Consider the following 22,224-nt stretch of genomic DNA (forward strand, 5'->3'; position numbering starts at 1 on the left):
ACAAGACTCGTGTCAGTGCAACATACTTCGGGTTTAACAATCTCGCAATCTGAAAGCCGGTGGACTTTTGGATTGCGAAATTCTTACCAAGTGGGATTCATGAATCCTATTCTGTCTTGACACTGACACAAATGTTGACACTGACACAAATGTTGACACTGACACAAATGTTGACACAAGACACAAATGTTGACACTGACACAAATGTTGACGCTGACACAAATGTTGACGCTGACACAAATGTTGACACTGACACAAATGTTGACACTGACACAAATGTTGACACAAGACACAAAGCAGCGGAAAGAATACACCATACCGGTACTTTACTGAAAGTTCGACCACAGTCCCAGTCAGACAGACCTAGATTCCTGTAGAACGAGGTTATCACAGCCAACCGAGCCATACTGTATTTAAAAAAAATTGTTTTGCAAAACTTAAACAAAAATTTTGTGAACAAAGAAAATGGAAACACACTGCCCCTACCCCCTCTTCCCCCTACTCAAATAGGTTTATCTATGTTAAATTGCCGGATTTTGTCAGTCCTAAATGTTAGGGTGGCATGGGAATATGTCTATATTTAGTTGATTGGGGTTTTACCCTATTCTCAAAAATATTTCACTCAGACGATGGCGGTCAGGAACTAAAACAAAAATATAAAAAACCTCTTGCAGCATAACTTGGATTTTGGGGGAGGGGAGAGGAGGGGTGATTCATACACAATGCAATCGCTCACCTTTACCAATAGTATATATACAGCTGAAATATAATAGGATTATAATGATTTATTTAATTGGTGTTTTACGCCGTACTCAAGAATATTTCACTTATACGACGGCGGCCAGCATTGTGGTGGGAGGAAACCGGGCAGAGCCCGGGGGAAACCCACGACCATCCGCAGGTTGTTGTCATACCTTCCCCACTTACGGCCGGAGAGGAAGCCAGCATGAGCGGAACTCACAGCGACCGCATTGGTGAGAGACTCCTGGGTCATAAAGCTGTGCTAGCGCGCTAACCAACTGAGCCACGGAGGCCCCTAGAATTGAGCATATCCATAGAATATATCACAAGTAAAACCCTGATATATTAAACAGGTGTCTAATACTTTAACCTTAACCTGTGAAATCCAGTGTACATGATAATATGTATTCATATTTTTGTAAACACTGTGATAGGAAACGGTGTCCTATACCTCAGAATGCTAGAGCTTTGCACCATACAAAGAATGACTAACCCTGCTCGGGAAAATCATGTGACTGGTAAGCTTGGTACCTTTGTCCCACTCTGAATAGGCAGGCTTCTGAGTGTATAAAGGACATGGGATAAAAGGGCTATACTTGTACATGTACATATACACTTGGCCCACTATGTACTCTTCAGTCCTTTCTACCGGGACATATAGTTAAGGCGATTGACTGGACATTCTGGGCGTGTAACTTCTCCAAATCTGCTGTGTGTCACCCGAGGTTAGGAACAGGTATGTTTTAGCAAAAGTCATTTATTTGACTTTGAAGAACGCTTGAAGATGTTCAAAGAAACACATTTTGATTTATTTGTTTTGATTTTGTGCATAACGTCATACTCAAGAATTTTTTACTAATACGATGGTAGTCAGTTTTGTAAGTGCAGGGAACCAGATACTCAATGTACAAAATGTTTTCGAATACTCGATACGGAAATTTGCTGGATTCTCAGATACATCCAGCAAGCATTTAGCAGATAGGTCGAACGGTTGTAGACAAAATTTGACAGTACATATGTACGTGTCACCACACTGACATAGCAACTGACATAGCATTTTTCTAATGTATTGAGAGAACAGTAAGGACACCCCTTGATTAAAGAGTAGTTTACTGGTGCGGAACGCGCCAGTTTGATATGAACAGTTTAACGTTAAACTCGACAGAGATTTTTACTTATATGCTGGTGATCATGTGCCAGGTTAACAAAGATATCGTACAAGGACGGTAATCGCACATATAGTACAATGATACGCCAATAGTGGCGTACAAAATGTCGCACTACTAATGTGTGATTAAAAATGCCGTACGCCGCTTTTTGAAACTGGCTCAGATCTATGGGTGGAGAAAGCAGGAGTGGCTGTAAAGCCCACCTACCGCGCTGCTTGGCAAATTTGGAAATACAACCCAGGCAAATATTTGTTTTGTTCTGTGTGGCCAGCAGGTTCCAGAATACTTAAGATACACACAGTACATACCAGTGCGCGTGTTCTATATACCAGTATGATCGTGGCCTCTACACAGTGGTTTGCTTTTTCAACTTTGACATCATATGAATCATTCACAAAGATGTCGTACATATACGATAATCGCACATTTCGAACAATAATACGGTAATAGTGGCGCACAAGTATCGCACGACTAATGTACGATAAAAAAATGCCGTGCGCCGCTTTGTGAAAATGGGCCCAGATCTACGAGTGGAGAAAGCAGGAGTTGCCATTGTAAACCAGCAACCTGTCACATGTTATACTAACGAGCTTTTTAATGTTTTACGTATATAGATGTACACGCCATACTGGTGGAAAAACGTTACATTGCACAACGTTAACATAAATGTGCAAAGTTAAATTAATCGTGCAACGCTAGATAGTACAACGTTTCACTGAAGAATTAGTGGATTTCGATAAACCTACCCATTCTATATGTTAATCTTTCATTCTTTCCGTAATTAAATAATAATAATAATAGTACGTTTGAAAATAATAAAAAAAAATTAAAACTGAAGTATGCGAGACTGGCCGCTTCGGTGGCCTAAGAATAAGAGCCACCGCCACGAATTCAGGATATCTAGGAACAACCTTGGATCGTATCATACTAAAAATGGAAATTGTTGCTGCCTCGCTTGGGCTCAGCAACGACAGAATAGAGTAGGGAAACATGACTGGTTGGTCTAGTACCCGGTAAAATATTTTACCGTATTTCGCATGTATAGCTACATTCGGTTTTATTTTAAGTGAGTTTCTTCCCCAATTTACCGATATTACAGGACTTTTTTTTCTGTGAAAAATCACATCGTACCACATTTTCATCTCTGTTTTCGTTTTCAGATCCAACATGGAGTTGGCTTTTATTATAGCAGTGGTAACACTGGGGATTGCCCTTCCGTCCGCATTTGCATACCCTGGCGGTGCCCCAATCCAGGCGTGTTCAGGTATGTTACCATATCATGGACAAAGCTCCGCTCAGAGGACTCCACCGCCGTTTTCTGTTACAACGTCCTCTAACACCTACAATGGCCGCAGTAAAATCACAGGTCAGTATTGTGTGGAAGTTGATAGAGCACCTTTCCCTATACTGCTACCTCTCTTCAACGACTTGTATTAGGTACCGTCTTCTATTGGCTTCCACAGCATTTGATTGTGGATCTGCCTGAAATGCCTTGATTTCGTGAAAACTAGTTTAAATGTATGGTCGGATAAACACTGTTAAATAGATATGGTTCCATCACTGATAGAGACAACTTGAATTTCGATGCTCTCTCATCAGTGTAGGCAATGATATACGATGCATTGCCTGAAGATGTTGTTTTACGCCACACTCAGGAATACTTCAGCTATACAATGGCGGCCAGCATTATGGTGGGAGACTCTGATCTGATATACTAGCCATTTTTTCAGTGATTTAGTATAACGAATCTTATACACTAATCTAAGTACTGTTGGCAGTAAGCCAGCGTGTGCTCTCACTCAGAAAAATGGCTCTCGTCTAAGATGACTAAGATTTTATGCAGGGTGTCGAAAGCTGTTGCTAATTTTCGCGAATTGTGAATTGATTGGTTCGATTGGTTCTATTGTATTTTATTCCAGTGAGCCTGAATGCGCCATGCGGAAATTTCTTCAAAGGCTTCATGCTTCAGGCTCGACGAGCGGAGTTTGATCAGGATCAGAATGAGGCTCTCGGATCCTTCAACGCACCCAGCGGATCTAGGATCGTCACCTGTGGATCCAGTCAGGTAACGCTACCTGTTCCTCAGCCTGCCTCCACACGTCACATTTTCTCAAATACTGCATGTCAAGATATTTTCTTTCATCTTGTGTATATTGTAAGGGTACCAGAGTAAAGATGAGAAACAACTGATTGTACAAATCTCAGACCAGCGATAGGCCTTGCACAAGATCAACCTAAGAAACACTAACACGCTTGAATAAGTTCATTACATATACTTGAACAAAAATAGACAAATAATACAACTATAACATAGAAAACAATACAAATAATTACAAAAATATATAGTCTCTTACTGATGACAGCGTCCATAGGCGAGTGAGTCCACGTAAATATAGAATCCAAAGTTAAGAGGAATTTTCCAATCGAAGGATGACAGTCCCATGAGTGACCAGCTGTAGTCGGCAGGGTACGCCGACGATGACTGATCTCCAACTGCCTGTGAAGGTGTAACTTCTCAAGGCGGCTAGGTTGACAGTAGCGTCGTGACACCGAGCCGGCGATGTATGACGCGTATGCTTCCCCCCTCGGAAATATACCTAAAGTCACTGTCAGGGTAAATTGGGATGAAATGTACGTAATCACTCAAAGAGACAATGATCGAGGTATACAAGCTCAAAAATGACGTCTCAAAGAAAAGAAAGTGGCGAAACACAAGCTCATAAAGTGCTACGTAGAGAAAATGAAGTACATAAGACGAATGTCGAATGCCGTGAATGTTGATATCTCTAAACCCGGTAAAATGACTGCGAGCTTCGCATATCCGTCGCTCATATTTATAGACTAAAGAGACGAAAATTCGGAATGACTTGATCGTAAACATGTTTACAACACCGATACATATTTTCAGAATGTTCATTTAAATGCGTATGAAGTTTCTGCTTTTACTCCCCCAGTACACCCCTAACCCCAAGTACCATGGTGTAAGCCGAATAAGGTAAAAATGTCAGCGATCTTTATAAAGGCATTGTTTTAGACGTAAATAATCTGAGATTGCTTAAAATACTGTGGTATATTATTTTCAAAAGAAAATTAATATGAAAACAGTGCAAAATAGTGTACATTTTCTGGGTTATACAAAGATGCTCTATGCGACCTGTGGCACAAGGGTGTTGACTGTAAATATGGAACAGAAACATACATTTTCGAATCCAACTGCAGCTCTTTTGTCTGCGACGGAAGATTGTCAGGTGTCTGCATTTTTAAATGACAAAATGCTCTGAAGCATGTCTTAAAACGTCAGAGAGAACTAATTATTTTATAATTAACCTCTTAGAATACAGAAACTATACAGAATTCAGACCTGTGCTTCTAGTTTATTTTCTATAGTTACGTGTATTTATTTATTTATTTATTTATTTATTGGTGTTTTACGCCGCAATATTACACTTTGATGACGGCGACCAGCATTATAGTAGGAGGAAAACAGGCACAGTCCGGTGGAAACTCACGGCCCTGCGCAGGTTGCTAGCAGACCTTCCCACGTGCGGCTGGAAAGGAAACCAGCGTTAGCTGGACTTGAACTCACAGCGACCGCATTAAAGGCATTAATACCTAGGCTCTGATTTAACAGTTGTTTGAGTGAACCTACCTCGATTACACGAAGTCCGCAAGTCGCGTCGTCTTCATGTAAGCATATATACTGCGCTATACTGCTTGGAATCTTTGCTCCAAATGGTATAGAACGTGTTACTGATGATGATAATGATGGTTATAATTAGCATCTGTCTTTTCAGGCTGTAACACACACAGAAAGAACCCAGAAGTCCAGTGTGTCGTTTGAATGGACTGCTCCAGCTCAGTCCTCAGGTCACGTGGTCTTCATGTAAGCATGCAATGAATCTGAAAACTACCGGATCAAGTCCACTCATCTGGTAGTGGAAAAGATCCAATTTACTCTTTAAAACAGGACTATGTTCCATGTTGTGATAATGCAGGGTTGTTAATTTTTACATCGATAAATGTAAATGTTTCAACTTTTTATCATGGAACTAAGTGGATCAGAATTTTTGAATTCTAATGTGTTCTGTATGGACCATATACCATATATACCGTACAGCTGCATTTAGAACGGAAAATGCTTCTTGTGACGTCAGAGTACTTGTCCTCGGCTATATGGCTAATAAAGCCCACCATTCGATATAGAATTCAAACATTTGCGTCCTAAAAATATAGTTTTCAGTTCTTTGTCTGTTGAAGTTTGCTTTTTTTGCAGCATTCTTTCACTTGAAACGGTCATTCAGTGTTTGAGTGTATCCAGACATGAGCGTGCAGTACAGACGTACATATGTCTTGTTTGCAAAGGTGACTGGACGCCTAGACTTGTACTTTAACATCACCGTCTGTATTTCCTCCATACCGTGGCTAGCCCTGAGGCGACATATATGTGCTAATTCCAAAACTGATAAATGAATCAATTACGTAAATTATCCAATAATCTGCTGCCGTGTCGAGTAACAACATCAGGAAAGTTCAATGCGCCATACACGCGTCAGATACAGTATTGTCAATTCGCAAAAAAACGCAGAAAATGCGGTATTGTCAAATTGCCAGTACACGCGCAAGATACAGAATTGTCAATTTGCCAATACACGCGGAAGGTAGAGTATTGTCAATTCGCCAATACATGCACAAGATAAAACAATGTCAATTTGGAAAGATACGCGTCAGATACAGTTCTGTCAATTCGCCAATACACGCGTTAGATACAGTATTGTCAATTCGCCAATACATGCGGCAGATACAGAATTGTCAATTCGCCATTACATCCGGAAGATATAGTATTGTCAATTCTCTATACACTCAGATACAGTATTCAATTCGCCAAAACACGCGGCAGATACTTTATTGTCAATTCGCCAATACACGCGCAATATGCAGTATTGTTAATTCGCCAATACACGCAGAAGATGTAGAATCATCAATTCTCCAATACATGCAGAAGATGTAGAATCATCAATTCTCCAATACACGCATATGATACAGTATTGTCAATTCGCCAATACACGCGGACGATACAGTATTGTCAAATCGACAATAAACGCGGAAGATACAGCATTGTTAATTCGCAAGTATACGCGAACGATACAGAATTGTCAATTCGCAAATACACGCGGAAAATTAAACACTGTCAATCTGGCAAGACACACGTCAGATACAGTATTGTCAGTTCGCCAATACACGCGCAAGAGATAAAATTGTCAGTTCGCCAAAACACGCGGAACATACAGTTCGCCAGTGTACACAGAAGATACAGTATTGTCAGTTCACCAGTACACGCGTAAGATACAGTATTGTCAATTCGCCAGTACACGCGGCAGATACAGTATCGTCAATTGGTCAACACACGCGGAAGATGCAGCAATATTTGCCCAAGACAAAATGAGCAAATGTAGCCGTGGAAAATCAGATAACTTAGCCATGAAACCTGGTCAGGGCGATAACTTTTTGCAACAATATTCGTTAAAATTTCAGCAATGTATTCAATGTAAACGTGGTGTTGTTAATATGAATATTTTTTTTCATTTAAAGGTGGAGTAAACATAAAAATTATATAAACTTCACATGAAAGAATGCGCAAAGTTAGTTGAATATATTTTTTTCGATTTTTTACGAGAAAAAGACACTTGTTTGGTAGGTATTTGCTGCAACCTCTAGGTGTGTATTGTCTTTGAGTAATAATTTTATAAATGAGGATGTAGCACATGGCTAATAAATATATTTGCACTAGAATTTGATATTTTCATCTAATAAATGTGTTTAACTTGTATTTTGATTATATCTATATTTTTAATATGTTCATAAATATTATAATTAAGACTAAATCATGAGTTTGGATATAAGCAAAAAAAATTACAATCAAATATATTTATTAGACTTGCATCTCACAATTATTTAGAACATTATTTTGCAAAAACGATATAAACCAAGAGATGGTTCCAAAATACCCACCATACAAAAATATGTTCAAATACACTTTTGTCCCGAAAGCAAAAAATCGAAAAGAATATCAAAGTGTAGTCGAAGCACCGTGAGGAAAAAGAAAAGTTAATTTGTTAATTGAATCATGACGATTTTATAGGTAATTGGAAATGTATATCTGTGAAAGAAATATTTTACAATTAACAGGGTAGTATCTGGGAAGGTCTGTCAGCAACGAGAATTGTCTCAGGTTTCTGCCCGGTTTCCTCCCACCATAAAGTGGCCGTCGTCGTGTAAGTGAAATATTCTTGTGTATGGGGTAAAACTCCGATCAAATAAAACAGATTAATAGAACAAACAGCGATTATAAATATACATACTGTCTTTGCAGGGCAACGTTTGTGGAGCACTTTAGCGTTTACTGGGTGAAGGTGAACTCCACGATCGTCTTTGACAGTAGACCAGCCGTAGGCTCCAATTCTTCTGTGTACCCATCTCCTCTTGCCTGTTCCACCACTAAGCAGCCATTGATGAAAACAACCACTAAGATGGTGCAAAACATCACAAGTACTACTCTGCTGTGGCAAACCACAACTATGGTTAAGTATACACATCTATATGTGTTGTGCTTTTCTCCTTGTGTTGTGCTTTTCTCCCAGTGTTGTGCTTTTCTCCCAGTGTTGTGCCTTTATTCCAGTGTTGTGCTTTTCTCCTTGAGATATTCCAAAGCATTAATCCACAACTCCAAAACAAATCGCATTTTCCCTGGTCATCTACCGAAAAGTATTCATGGTTTGTTCATCGATACTGGTGTATAAGCATTTATATCAAAATCGCTGATAAATAAGTATTGTTGTGTGTAGAATGATTTCCTTATTTAGCGATGTGTTTTTGCATACAGGTGATACTGACAGCAACATTGTTACCAGTACTTTATTTCTAAAACCCATTAATGTGTTTAATCTGTTAACGACGTCAAGGCTATTTAATCAAGAACACGTCTGCCTCGTGTGTAATACGGAGCGAACCGTGGTTTTCGATCATAGAACACATGTGGTGCGAGTTCAAATTCGGCCTTGAATCCGGCCACTCTGTCACAGAGTGTTAGGTCTTACTGCGATCTAGGATACTCGTGGTGTCGTTTGTGCAATGTGACGTTTATTCACGATCACTTGTCCGGAACGTCACATGTAGTAATACTTGTAAGTAAGTTGCCTAAGTTCGGTGGTTTACCCCAGGCACTCCAGTATCCCCATGCTTAAATGACAACCATTATATACATGGGAGAATCATAAGTATGCCGCTAACCACAAATCTTATTGGTTTCCTCCCACCATAATGTTGCCCGTCGTGGTATACTTGAAATGTACTTAATTATGGGATAAAACAGCAATCAAATAACTAAATAAAAACCCTATTGGCCTGTATGTTTTGCCGTAGGTGACCTTCTTTGAGCAGCTGAAATAAATATATAAATAATAAATACGGAGGCTAAACGACATCTGTGTATGCTTTCACATTTCCTTTCGATTGCACACAAACTGCCTTTCGTGGTGGAGTAACCCGAACAAGATTTGGTTTTCTCTTGATCATTTTAGGGAACTTCAGTGATGCCGGACAGCGCTTGTGGTGTCTCTAAAGGCTGTTTCAGCGATTGTCGTGCTGGGAAGTGCTCGTTTCTCGTGAGCTGGGACTATCAGTTTCAGTCTAATGACATTCTGTTTGAGATACAGGCTAAAATATCGGGTGGAGGCAACAGATGGATGGCTATCGGTTTCTCGAACGATAAGGAAATGGTAATCAGTTAACTGGTGAAACGGTAATCTCGGTGTATGTTTCTCTCTGATACGATGTCGTTATGATCCTTTGTAAAGTTAAAACGTTTAAACGAGCATTTAATCAGTGATAGCATCATTTGTGTTAGAATATTTGAATCGAACACCTATGACAGATATTAAATGGTTGAAATAGAAAACAATGTTCACCCACGGCCCACGACCGAAACAGGCATAGCGCCACCTGGATATCGCCGAAGGGAAGATTACTCCGTGATACAGCTCATAGGTTTATGTCACAAAGTTATCCTCTCTTGGACAACATCCAGATGGCGCTATGCCTGTCTTGTTCATGGGTCCACTTGAGATCACGCGTCTTTCTACGTGATCCTACGATACCGAGACACGGCTCGTGTATAGATGGGCGCTATCAGTTATTTCCCCCAAAATTTGGGTATAATTGACAATAGAGGAGTATCAGATAATTAATAATTATTTTCAGATTCCCTGAGTCTAACTTTCTATCAATGGTATAAAACTCAAGCATCTGCCTGTATCTGAATTAATCAAAAACGTACAAAATAAAAATGAACTATTTACTCACATATTCGAGTATGCCAAGGCAAGCCCTTCTGCGTTTCTGTAGAGTTGAAGGAAAAGCAGGTCACCGCTCTCCATACGCATAAGAAAAAAGATCTCACTGGAGCCCAATCGACTGGTAAAAGTGTTGCATATCAGCTTATTCCTTGGGTCACCCAGCGTCGAGAACACAGTGAGGAACCCACTATGACTATTGTTGTATCCCCCCATAACAGAGATCATAATAATACCCACGAACGAATGTAAATAGCGCACTACACAGTAGGTACATTTCTATTTTAGAATGTCATCGGTCATGACTGGGCATTGTGTTCCCATTGCTCGGACGCAAGTTTCGACCTCGTGACACTGAGATAATTTGAATTTGTCGTTATTTATATAAACCATTATCAGTAAATGTTTTACTCATGTTTTAGGGCAATGACAGTGTTGTGGAATGTGTCTCTTATCAAGGGCAGATTAATGTGTACTCGTCGTACAATCACCCGTACTACAAGTACAACACAAGACTCAACAACGTAAGTCTACACAATAACAGTTTTTTTGCACTGTACTACGCCTACATTTCCTCTTTCTGAACAGAAGTCCGTGCGTACTTCCACATGGTTTATAGTGTGGGATACTTACTGTACAACAAATGCACAGTACTGGGCGTGATATGGTGCAGAGGAGTTCAGTCCTATCGCACTATCGCATGATTTTACACCTTGTTGTATATCTCAACATACGCACAAAATATTGTTCTGACTTGACAAGTCCCAGTGCAATATTGTAATGATACCACTATCGGAGAGTAAAGGTGAGAAACAACTGTCTTGTTTAACTCTCAGATCAGCGATAAACTTTATACAAGATCATACAATAGACAAACAATACAACTGACACTTATATACAAATCAGCACAAATAGTTACAAATTATCCACAGTTAAGATGATTTCCTCAATCTACGTGTCAGTATAATGGCTCGAGGGTTTACTTGCCTTCGGTAAGGCGTCCTGCAGCAAAGAGGCACATTAGATGCACTCTAAGGATTCCATCGTCGTCATATGACTGAAAAATTCTTGAGCACGACGTTAATCCTAAGCAGTCACTCACTCAGTTTACAGATGACAGTCCGATAAGTGGTTTATTCGCCAGTTGCCTTTGAATGTGTAACTTCTTTGAATATAATGTACGCCATCATACAATAAGCGATACAAGCTCCAAAATGACGTCTCCAAAAATAGCAAGTGGCCAATCACAAACTCACAAAGTACTCTGCATAGAAAATAGAGTACAAATGACGAATATCTCTAACCCAGCAAAATCTTTCACAGTGAATGACAGTAAATGTGACTGTTCTCAAATGGACTTGAGTAACTAACTGATCATAAGTGAACTTGAATGAACGGCTGCGAGCTTCACAACTCCGTCACTCATATTTATAGACTAACGTAACAGAAAATTCGGGATGGTTTGATCGTAACATGTTCACAATGCCGATAGATATTTCCAGAATGTACACCTGGTGTACAATTACACTAAACTCATAAACACCGAAGCCTCGAGAACGTTGGACTGAGATACAGTACAGGCTATAACGTAAACAATCGGAAAATGTAGGTCAGACAGTGACTCAGAAAAAAAATATAAAAATATAATACAATGTTAAAACTATGGTGTAGTTTTCTTCTTTGCTGTACAGCACAAGTGCGTCATAGTGTGCATACTGCGAATTAACAAATGCCCGGTACTAAGCAGTACAGTAAGATATGAATACTGCATGATGTCAGTGGGCTTACGGCATGATGTCCGCATTCATGATATTAGAACTCCGGGGCCTCCCTGGCTCAGTTGGTTAGCGCGCTAGTGCAGGGCAATGACCCAGAAGCCTCTCTCCAGTTCAACTGTTGTGAGTTCAAGCCGAGCTCATGCTGGCTCCCTCTTCGGCCGTACATGGGAAGATCTACCAGCAACCGGCGGGTCGTCGTGAGTTTCTCCGGGCTCTGCCTGTTTTCCTCCTATCATAATGCGTAAGTTATTCTTGAGTACGACGTAAAACACCAATCAAATAAATAAATAAATAAATGTTAGGCACTACTGCATACATTTTACCAGAACCGCATGGTATCAGTGCTGCATGATTTATGCATGCATGATGTCAGAAAAAGTTCATATTTATGCATGTTGCTGTGTGTGTTCTCGTTGTACACAGATGTACCTTGGCGTAACGAAAGTTGGCGGATCGTTTATAGATGGCATCTTCAAATGCTCGTTTCGCCGAGAGATTGACTCGCCAGAACCGGAATTCTTTGACTTGTTTGATGAGCGATTCTTACTTTTGGCCACGGGCAAAACTCAACAGTTCTGTAAGTTTTATTGTGTTGCTGCTGTTGTTGTCATTGTTAATGGTTATTATTTTAGGTCTTTGTTGTGTTTATATTGTTGAGCCGCCTATCTGTGAGTGGCATTTAGTAATTTATTTATTTTATTTGATTGAAAGTGAAATTTTTTTGAGTACGACATAAAACATCAATCAAATAAATAAATAAATGTATTTGATTGGTGTTTAACACCGATGAGTATAACTTAAGTCTAATACAGCTTGGTAACCCTGTTGCCTGACCAACACATACTTTAAAACTAAAAGTTTATTAAAAGCTATCGGCACAGAATCGTTAGATTATATTTTCAACCACTAATGACCCAAGTTAAATTAGGATTTTTTCCCTATGTACCGGCAAATGCATGCATAAATTATCACCTTGTACCAACGCATTATCATTATTTATGATCAATGTAAGAATGCATTTACTGAATCCACCTTTAAAGCTCTATTATAATAGGGTATAATGAGTCAACTTGCGACTAAATTTTATTTATTTATTTATTTGATTTTTCACTTATACAATGGCGATTAGTATTATTTGTGTAGGAAACCGGAGTGCCAGAGAAAACCCCGGATCTTTGGCTAGTTACCGGCGATATTTCCCACATGTAACGTATATCGGTGAAGACAAGTGGTCATCAGTAGACGATAAGGTGCCTATGCATATGGTCACATCGACCGCTCATTGTCAACAAGGCAATGTACATATTCCCTGTCCGAGGCTGCCTGTTACGTCAAGGGTATCAGACCCATTGTTCTTTCTTGCTTTAAAAGTTCAATCTTTTGCCGTTTTCAGCGGATGATAAAATGAAACACGATGACCCGCCGTTCTATACGGAGACGAAGTTCAATGCCTTCGGCAATGAAAATATGCCACCTCCCGTGATCGCCAGCAGTGGCAAGGCGAATACCGTGGGTAAGTTACTAAGCTTAGTTAACGTTTGTCTCTGCCCAACATTGTGAGTCGATGGCAAGCCGTCAAAGCACAAAGGTCGAGTTTATTAAAGCAATAAATTAATTCGAATCGTACACAGCTTCGGGGGTTGAAATCACTGTTTGGTAGATTTCCAGTTTAGAGTTTTGCATGTATTTGTCAAATACCTACAACCGAGCTGGCTCAGTTCGTATTCAGCTACTTCCTGAAGCCTCTGTGTTAAAAAAAATAAAACAATAGGACCTCGGCTCTTTAGAGAAGTTAGTCATTAAAGGTGACCAAACTAGAGCTGTTCTGTATTTTTACATTCACAGAAGTTGAATGTAGCAGACTGGATTCGACCTCATGACACTGTTAGTCAGCGGTGTGTCATACATGTATATGAAAAGTTCAGTAAATATTTAAAATGACTCAAGGACATGCACATACATACCTGCATAAAAATAGAACCGAAAGAACGCTTCAGATATTTAAAGTCTTTTAGTAAAATGTGTTGATTTATTTGTAAATATTATACGTGACCATCCGAATTAAAAAATAAATGCGTATATAACAGGTCTAATAATACAGCTTTAACTTTGCTCTCTATCGCAGGCGTGTTGCCATTGCTGCTGTCGGCCTTCATGTGTACCGTGGGAAAATTTTTCCTGTAGAACCAACGGAAATACCATACATAAGCTGCAAAAGTCGGTTCTTCAAAAGTGTATTAAAAGTTAGACCAGGCTTAAATCTTGATACAAATCTTGTTCTAATACATAACTTTTGGAATTTTAATCCATCCATAGTTTAGTTAGTACCTGGCTTAGAAATTGTAATACACTATTGAACAACTGAACCCTGATGACCATATATACTACTATATATCGCATAAAATACAATGTGCAGCTTTCCTATATATTACAAATGACCACGTTTGGTTTAATTTTATTATTATTTTACATGTGACCAAGCTCTGAGAATCTTACTTATCGGAAACATACATATAAAATATACATTATATATTGTTCTAAGTCTAACGTTTGGTTAGTGGTTTTCGTTACTATATGTACATTCAAGACTCGTGTGCTGCCTTGTTTTGATAATGGAAAGTTGTTCTTTGTAATATTGCTTCTGGGATGAACTAGGGAAGTTTTTGGTAAATCTACCAAGACGTCAGTTGCATAAGTAAAAGCAGCATTTAAATATTTCTTGCATACATTAAGATTGAGTCTATTGTCCACTCATGCTATAGGAATTGGGAAAATGGAGGAGTTGTTTGTCTGTTCCATGGTTACAAAATCTTTATCAAACTGTCACTGTCCATTAGATTCATATCTATTTTAAATTGGTTTACATATGTATGATCTGTCTTAACATCTGTCTGCTATAGTGAGAATATATGTTACTGATTCGTGTATCTCGTGTCTATTGTTCTGTATCAGCATCACCACAGTTATTATTAACATCTGTATATCATGAAGAGTGTTGAAAAAGGTTGATCTGATTGTCGGTTATTTTAAATAAATTTTCTATGATTTTCTTTAAAGTTTGTAGTATTTCTTTTATGGTTTACCTTCACGAACACATATCTTTAAAACATTCCTATACCCCACTATCCATAAAGACCATACAAACCTTTCCTTTTAGACGACTTAAACATATGTTGTGACGTCAGTCCTTTGTCTAATCGATCATAAGAAGGATCCGTTCTATTCTGGAAATTTATTTCCTAACAGTTTCGTTCTTCGCCCTCATTTCAAATACACCAAATGTTGTCAGTGTTAGAAAAGCTAGAGTGGCGTCATCAATTCTCTTAGGCACACATAGGAAGAGTAAAACAGAATTTGTACTAAAGTGAATTGTTGGGTCGAATTTGTGGCATTCTGATTACGAACATTTTGGACATCACGAGGCCTGCTTATGTCAATGTGACAGAAATTGTATAACCTACTGTCAGACTTCCCCAGATTATATGTAAGCTTTAATCAATTCAGATTTACTTTCCCACATAATTAATCACTGACCATAATCGTACACACACTGTGTATGCTCATGTAGTAACCTATATAGAGTACACCTGACTCGTGTCCCATTGGCTTGAAGCGCCAACTTAACGCTGTTGCACTAAAACTTCATGTAACACCATCACGAAAGATCAACCATGTTACGTATTATTTTCAGCTGTGCAAATAGTGCGGCTCAGCCGGCTCGAAAAAGCATTCACTTACGCTAATTTTGAAGTAAAGTTTCTTTTTATTGTTTGTTTCAAACGACACCGCGCGATTCTATGAATCGATAGTTAATACATTACTACAAACACGTTTAAGTAGATGAAACAGATCGCAACAGCTGATTCTTGAAAACGAATTGACGCTTCTCCACTACATAATGCCGGCCGCCGTCGTGCAAGTCAATATTCTTGAGTACGGCTTAGTAGTATTGCTACTCTGGTGTTATTCTCCATGCTGTAAGTCTTTTGGTGGGCCACAAATGCAAGGCAATGTTGATTAATCATGCCAAACACTCTGCCAAAAATTGCTTGCTATATCTTCTTACATTTTTTGTTATTATTACAGGATAACAATATTTAAGGCTACAACATAAGAGTAAATGTTCAGTGGTCAAGTGCTGCTGGTCACTCCCTTTACCCCAGCATCCATTTTGTAGCTCTGGCGGCTAGTGCTCTTGCATCCGTGTAACGGCACGAGTGGTCTCACTCAACAAGAGAGAATGATAGTGCCACAGCACTTTGCTAGAAAATGAAATTAGCACATATCAGTGATATTGAGGAAGTGTTAATGGTGTATACATGTGTAACATACCTCGTGAAGACCAGGAAGCTTTCAACAGAATTAAAAATTATCCCATAGCCGTAATTAACGAATAGTAATGTGAAGAACAGTGGATGACCGGATCCGCACAGTCTTTGGCTAACGCTCCCGGCCAGTTGACCATACCCTGAATGCTTCAGTCTTTGGATACAGAAGGTCAGTTATGGTTCTGAGTTTTGTTGACCGAGGCTTATTAATAACGGTTATGTATATGTTTATCTAGAGTATATCCATGCATAGTGTACAAAAATGCAGTATCGATCTACACCTTGTACAGAAAAGGCGCTAGAGTGGGGACACTTTGGGAAAATATGAAAATGTTTCAAACGTACCAGAATTTGAAATATCCCTGCATTCATACAGTATTATATAAAGGATTTCTCCCATAATAGCGACACGCCATCGATACTAATTTGAACTTTCTTGCACGGTCAATACCCCTTCAAAGAAAACGTTCAGAAAATCCTGATATATCCTCTTTATGGTTCTAAAGATCAAACTTTGGAGCCAGTGATCAATATTGGCACGAGCAAGGTTATAGAAAGAAAAAGGATTATTTCCCGCTACAACACAATCTGAGATTTGTGAACGGCAGCCTGCTCCAGACAAAGCTTATAATGCATTGATCCGCTGTGTCAACGAGGCTTCAGCTATCATGGTAAAGGCCGTGACATATTCCCAAGATCTGGTATCAAGAGATAATAGATCTTGTTTACATTCTCAGAGTCACATATCGTTTAATCAGGCGGTGTTTGTTCTTTGGGTCCATGTCCAACGTCAAAAATCGAAAATGTATGATTCTAAACAAGTGGGAATTCATTTTGTATTCCGTGCATTGAGGCTATAAAAAAAATGTATGCAAATCTACATAAATGGTGCGCATTGTAGCGATGTTAGGTCACGCTATGAAAAGAACATACATGTAGACCTGTTTGTCCTTGCCCGTATTATCAACACTCTAAGAATAGTTTTTGTCGTTCATGGTACGATACGTTTATCGTATGCACGAAGTGGCCACTGGTAAGCAGGTACACACATTTGCGTCAAACTGTGGAAACGCTGAACATGAATATTTATGTTGAGGGCGTGCGTGAGAAAGTCTGTCAGCAACCGGCGGATGGTCGTGGATTTCCCCGGGTTCTGTCCAGTTGCCTCCTACCAAAAAGGTTTCCTGCCACCATAATACTGGCCAATGTCGCATACTAGTAACTGAAATACTCTTGAGTACGATGGCGAAAACAAATCAAATAAATAAATAAGTATATGTGTATATAATAAAATCGTTCGCGAAACTACGCCAAACCTTGAGAAGACATTCCACATCCCGTCTATCACATGCACTTTATAGTGTGTTGTCAATATCAGGCACGTTCACAGACACGCTCTTAACGAGAAGGACAATTTGCCTGATTCTTTATATAATGAAATCCAAGCATTTTTGCTCGATTTGTGGAAGATGACTACAGATCATGACAGAACACCGCAAACTGAGATTACTGCAATCATTCCTGCTTTGTTTTTCTTTCTTGCCATCGATTTGTACGAAAGCATCTTTTGATTGCATTGTAATAGATCTATAGCGGTGGTGAACTTCCCGTTACTTTGATCACATGACTTGTGGGGTACGGCCTTGGGGCAGGTATCAAGCGGATCTGACATTTGGTTATCCATTTTACTGGTCGGTTACAACGACTTTTGGTAAGTTGCAGAAAGGTTGTCTTGTACTTCTGTTTTCATGAGGTTATATTTTATGTCGGATTGAAATGTAGCTCATAGGAGGAAAAAGGAGTTTGTGATAAATCCTGGACTCATACCTGTTACAGGAGATGTACTATGACTTTTGAAACAAACTCCGCACTTCCATGGCGGCTCAACGGTACGTCATCGTTCATGTTGTACCTTCTCAGCTTTATTAGCCTGTGTGTCTGAATTTTGAGGTTGCTTTTTAAAAGTAAGTGATACAACTATTTAATCCTTGCCTCCAGGATCAGGAATTTGTCTTAGACTTAAGATGGGCTTAGTCCTAACATCAAAACAATTTTGCTGCGCTAAAAAAATTGGTGAATTTGCAACATTATAACTTAGAATCGTCTACGAGTTTTGTGGCAAAAATGAAAATTAGCATTTAAGTAGAATTCCATCTTCAGAAATAAATACCACAAGTTCATACTAAGACTTGCTTACGCCTGTGACAGCTTCATGATTCTGGGGGAAGTTTTCTGCTCAAAAGACCTCAGCTAGAGACTGAAATAGGTGGAAGAAAATTCTTGTATCCTTGTTTTTAAAACTTCTCGTTTTATAACATCACAATTCTAGATTGTGTAATTTCCCACATTTGCCATCATCAAGTAACTTTTTTGCTTCATTTAAGTTCGTGTTACTTTCGCTTTATATAAATTCTAAGCTAACGGTATAATTATCATAATAAGCGTATCTGGTACAATTTTAAAACCTTACTTGTTTTACAATTCAAAAAAAGAAATGCCTTTTTCTCTCAATATATCAGTACTTTTAAAGTATCATTTATTTAAGTATGATAAATATCTACTTATTTATAAATATGATAAGTATCTACTTAATCATAGTGGCTTTTATCAGCTTCATCCGTTTAAAATTATGAATATGAATCACATGGTACGCTTGGAGTTCTGTTTTAGGCTTTTAAAACTTCAGAGAGCAACATTGAAAACAAGCATGCCAATGGCAGCTACAGTTGTGTTGTGGTCCTTGATGGCCGCGACATTGAAGCCCACCGGGGCGTACCCAGATGGGGCATCAGAATCCGCCTGTGAAACCATGACACCATTTCATCGCTTTGCTGCTCAAACTTCCCCTGCACCATTTGCTGTTAACGTGTCATCAGACACATATGGTCCCAACGAGAAAATCCAGGGTACAAATTCGCAAGTTATGTTGTTTATTTTGTTGTTCTTAGCCTAATTAGCTCATTGTTTTGTTTGACAATTAACCAAATTTGTCTTGGATAAATGTTTCGCCCTCACGTAGTCTTTTCAAATGTAACGTCGGTTTTCTAAGTTATTACTATAGAATGTTACAATGTTTTAGTTGTTGACCGAGATTTATTTTATTTCAATTTAGTTTCTTTTTAAAGCACAAGTTTCTCTTCAGAAATGTTATTCCTTTATTTTCACAAGACGACTGTGACTGCAACACTCAATAAGTTTTTAAAATACTCAAGTCTTCTAAAGGGATGCAAGCGTTAATCTCACTCCAGTGAAGCATAATGCAAAAGCATAGATTCACCGAAAACAACTGAGAAATCACCTATTTGACGTTTCAATGTATGTTCACAAAATTTCATTTATCATTGCGTATCTTTAAGATGACAAAGTTTTGTAAAAAAAATATTCAGACATCAAATATGTGACTTTTCAGTTTTTTCGGATTATCATTGTGTTTGAATTTGGCCGAGGTGGTTAGCACGCAAGGGCGACACAATGACCTAGAAGCCTTTCACCAGTGTGGTCGCTGTGAGTTCAAGTCCAACTCATGCGTCCCCTCCGGTCGTACGTGTGAACGTCTGGCAACAACCTGGGTTGTCCCGGGGCTCTGTCCAGTTGGCCGCCGTCATATAAGTGAAATATTCTTGAGTACGCCGTAAAACACCAATAAAAAAGTAAATATATCAACACAAACTCATATAGTCATAGTGATTTCTTTTGACGAAGTTAACACACGATGGAGACATCAGATGCTGAGATCCAGTTGTAATCTGATGTCATCAATAAATGACCTTTGTTGAGTTATTCCTGAAAATGTGACGGACTCTTTATGTAACTTGGCTGAAGATGGCAGCGTACTGGTGTAACTTTGAGCTACATGTACAGTGGGGTTGTCACCCGAAATACGTTTCTGTTATTGAAATTGTTTACTGTATTTCCTCTGAAGTATGGCCTATTTGAAGTGACACATTTTGTTTCTTTCTGACTGATTCATCCACTTTATAGGGCCACTTATGAGCTAGTAATTAATTTCTTACGAGTCTGAATCACAAAGTATCATTTTAAACCCTATATATTAGTATGTGTATCACGATTTTTTACCCAAACCTTATTCTTTGTAGTCACACTGTACGCGCCGTGCGGGAGAACGCAGTTCAAAGGGTTCCTCATACAAGCAAGAAGTTTGGATCAAGAGAAGATAACTCGTGTAGGAATATTTAACAAACCGGATGGGTCGCAATTCTTGCAGAGGTGTGGTGTCGTAGGCCAGGTAATACGGCTTTGATTTCAACTCTTATACCAAAACAACGAAAACGTTCCCTAGTCGGTTGTATGGATTAAAATGATGTCATGATGATGATGTGTATAGAGTAAGTTCGTTAACAGATCTAACATTGTGTGTGAAAATTTGTACTCATTCTAATGTTAGATTTGTTATCTCGAGTGGCCTGTATGTATGCATTATCAAACCGCAATACATGCAGGTGGATACAGAAATCTGAACTTAAATTTCAGTACGACTCCACTCTATCCTGATCATCACAGCTACATGTAACAGCTGCCAATCATGGTCCCATAATCGATATACGAGATACATGAACTCTCAAGTGGTCGTATCACAGACGACAACAAAAATATACCGTTTCTCATAACGTTGGAATAAAATATTCTTTGCCACGTTTTATAGATTGATTCTCATAGTATGTGTTATTTATGATATCTGAGGTGGATATCACCATACTACTTGATCGTTCGGTCTCTTCAGAAGATATCACCATGACATTTTGCTACCTTTAACTCTTCACGAACTGCATACTCAGCCTGAAATTAAGACGGGGTATTTAGACAGCACAATTAAGAATTTTGGTGCAATCTTTTCCCACCTCAGTTAAAACATTTTCAAAAAACAGGTTGGGTTATTTCATGTACCTTACGCTCACTAGCAGTGTTCAAAATGTGAAGCAGTCACCAATACCTAGTGTGACCACACCTGGCATGAATCAGGGCCTCAAGATGTCACGGCATACTGTCCACAAGGTTGTTGATGATGTTAATAGGCAGGGCGTTCCACCTATCAGACAGAGCCTGAGCTAACTCCTGTAGAGTTCGCAAATGATAGTCCCTGTCATTGATGGCTCGGCCTAAGGCATTCCAGCGCATGGTCATATCAGAAGAGCGAGAAGGCCATGGTAGCTGCTCCACTCCCTCTGCTGGAAGAAACTGTCACCGCAGCTGCCCTGTGTGGCCTAGCGTTGTCGTATTGCAGTCGAAAATTGTTTCTATAAACCCTTCTTGCATGTGGAAGGCAGTGTTTCCCCAGAATGCCCAGATTACACCACGGCGTTGACGTTTCCATTCGGCACCACCAGTAACGTTTTTCATGCATAATGAAAACCCGGCCCATACCATCACTGAACCTGCCAGCACCTTATGCCCCTGTCATCTCGGATGAATTCGGCAGGTAATTGCCGAACCTTTTGTCGTCCATCTACACGGTCAAGGATGTAGCGGCAAACGTCTGTGAAGGCAAAATGTCCGCCAGTGCCCGGGCAGCAGTTTTCCGTGATCCTATCCCAGTGCAGTCGCTTAAGTCTGTGTTCAGCGGTTCAAGCTTGGATATTTGGTCATTCGTCTTGCTCGGTTGTAGCAATTTTCGATTCACAGTTTGGCAGTAACGTTGATTCCATAATGTCTTATCCACAAACGACGAAGACAGCTCGTTTAAGCAACCGGCAATCATCTCGTGTGGTAGTTAAGCGTGGTCGTCCTAGAGATTTTCGTGTTCTGTAGTGACCCACCTCTCGGTGATGTGTGAGGATTTTACAGACCGTACTGTGTGATAACCAGACGAAATCAGCGACTTTGGCCTGTTTGTAACATCTCC

At 39.3% G+C, this 22,224-nt stretch overlaps 2 protein-coding genes across 2 annotated transcripts in view; both read left to right on the top strand.

Moving 5' to 3' along the window:
* LOC135470687 (putative ferric-chelate reductase 1 homolog) overlaps positions 1–22,224 on the top strand; it is a 241,580-nt gene that overhangs the window by 157,829 nt on the left and 61,527 nt on the right. The window lies entirely within an intron of this gene.
* Positions 1,352–15,081, top strand: LOC135469736 (ferric-chelate reductase 1-like). The gene is made up of 10 exons (XM_064748307.1): positions 1,352–1,477; positions 3,071–3,276; positions 3,830–3,975; positions 5,705–5,793; positions 8,281–8,488; positions 9,488–9,685; positions 10,681–10,782; positions 12,460–12,613; positions 13,430–13,549; positions 14,162–15,081. Exons 2-10 carry the CDS (start codon positions 3,078–3,080, stop codon positions 14,218–14,220), a joined length of 1,275 nt encoding a protein of 424 aa, XP_064604377.1. The 5' UTR covers positions 1,352–1,477; positions 3,071–3,077; the 3' UTR covers positions 14,221–15,081.

The sequence above is a fragment of the Liolophura sinensis genome, chromosome 7 (genome assembly GCF_032854445.1).
Source record: "Liolophura sinensis isolate JHLJ2023 chromosome 7, CUHK_Ljap_v2, whole genome shotgun sequence".
Taxonomy (NCBI): domain Eukaryota; kingdom Metazoa; phylum Mollusca; class Polyplacophora; order Chitonida; family Chitonidae; genus Liolophura; species Liolophura sinensis.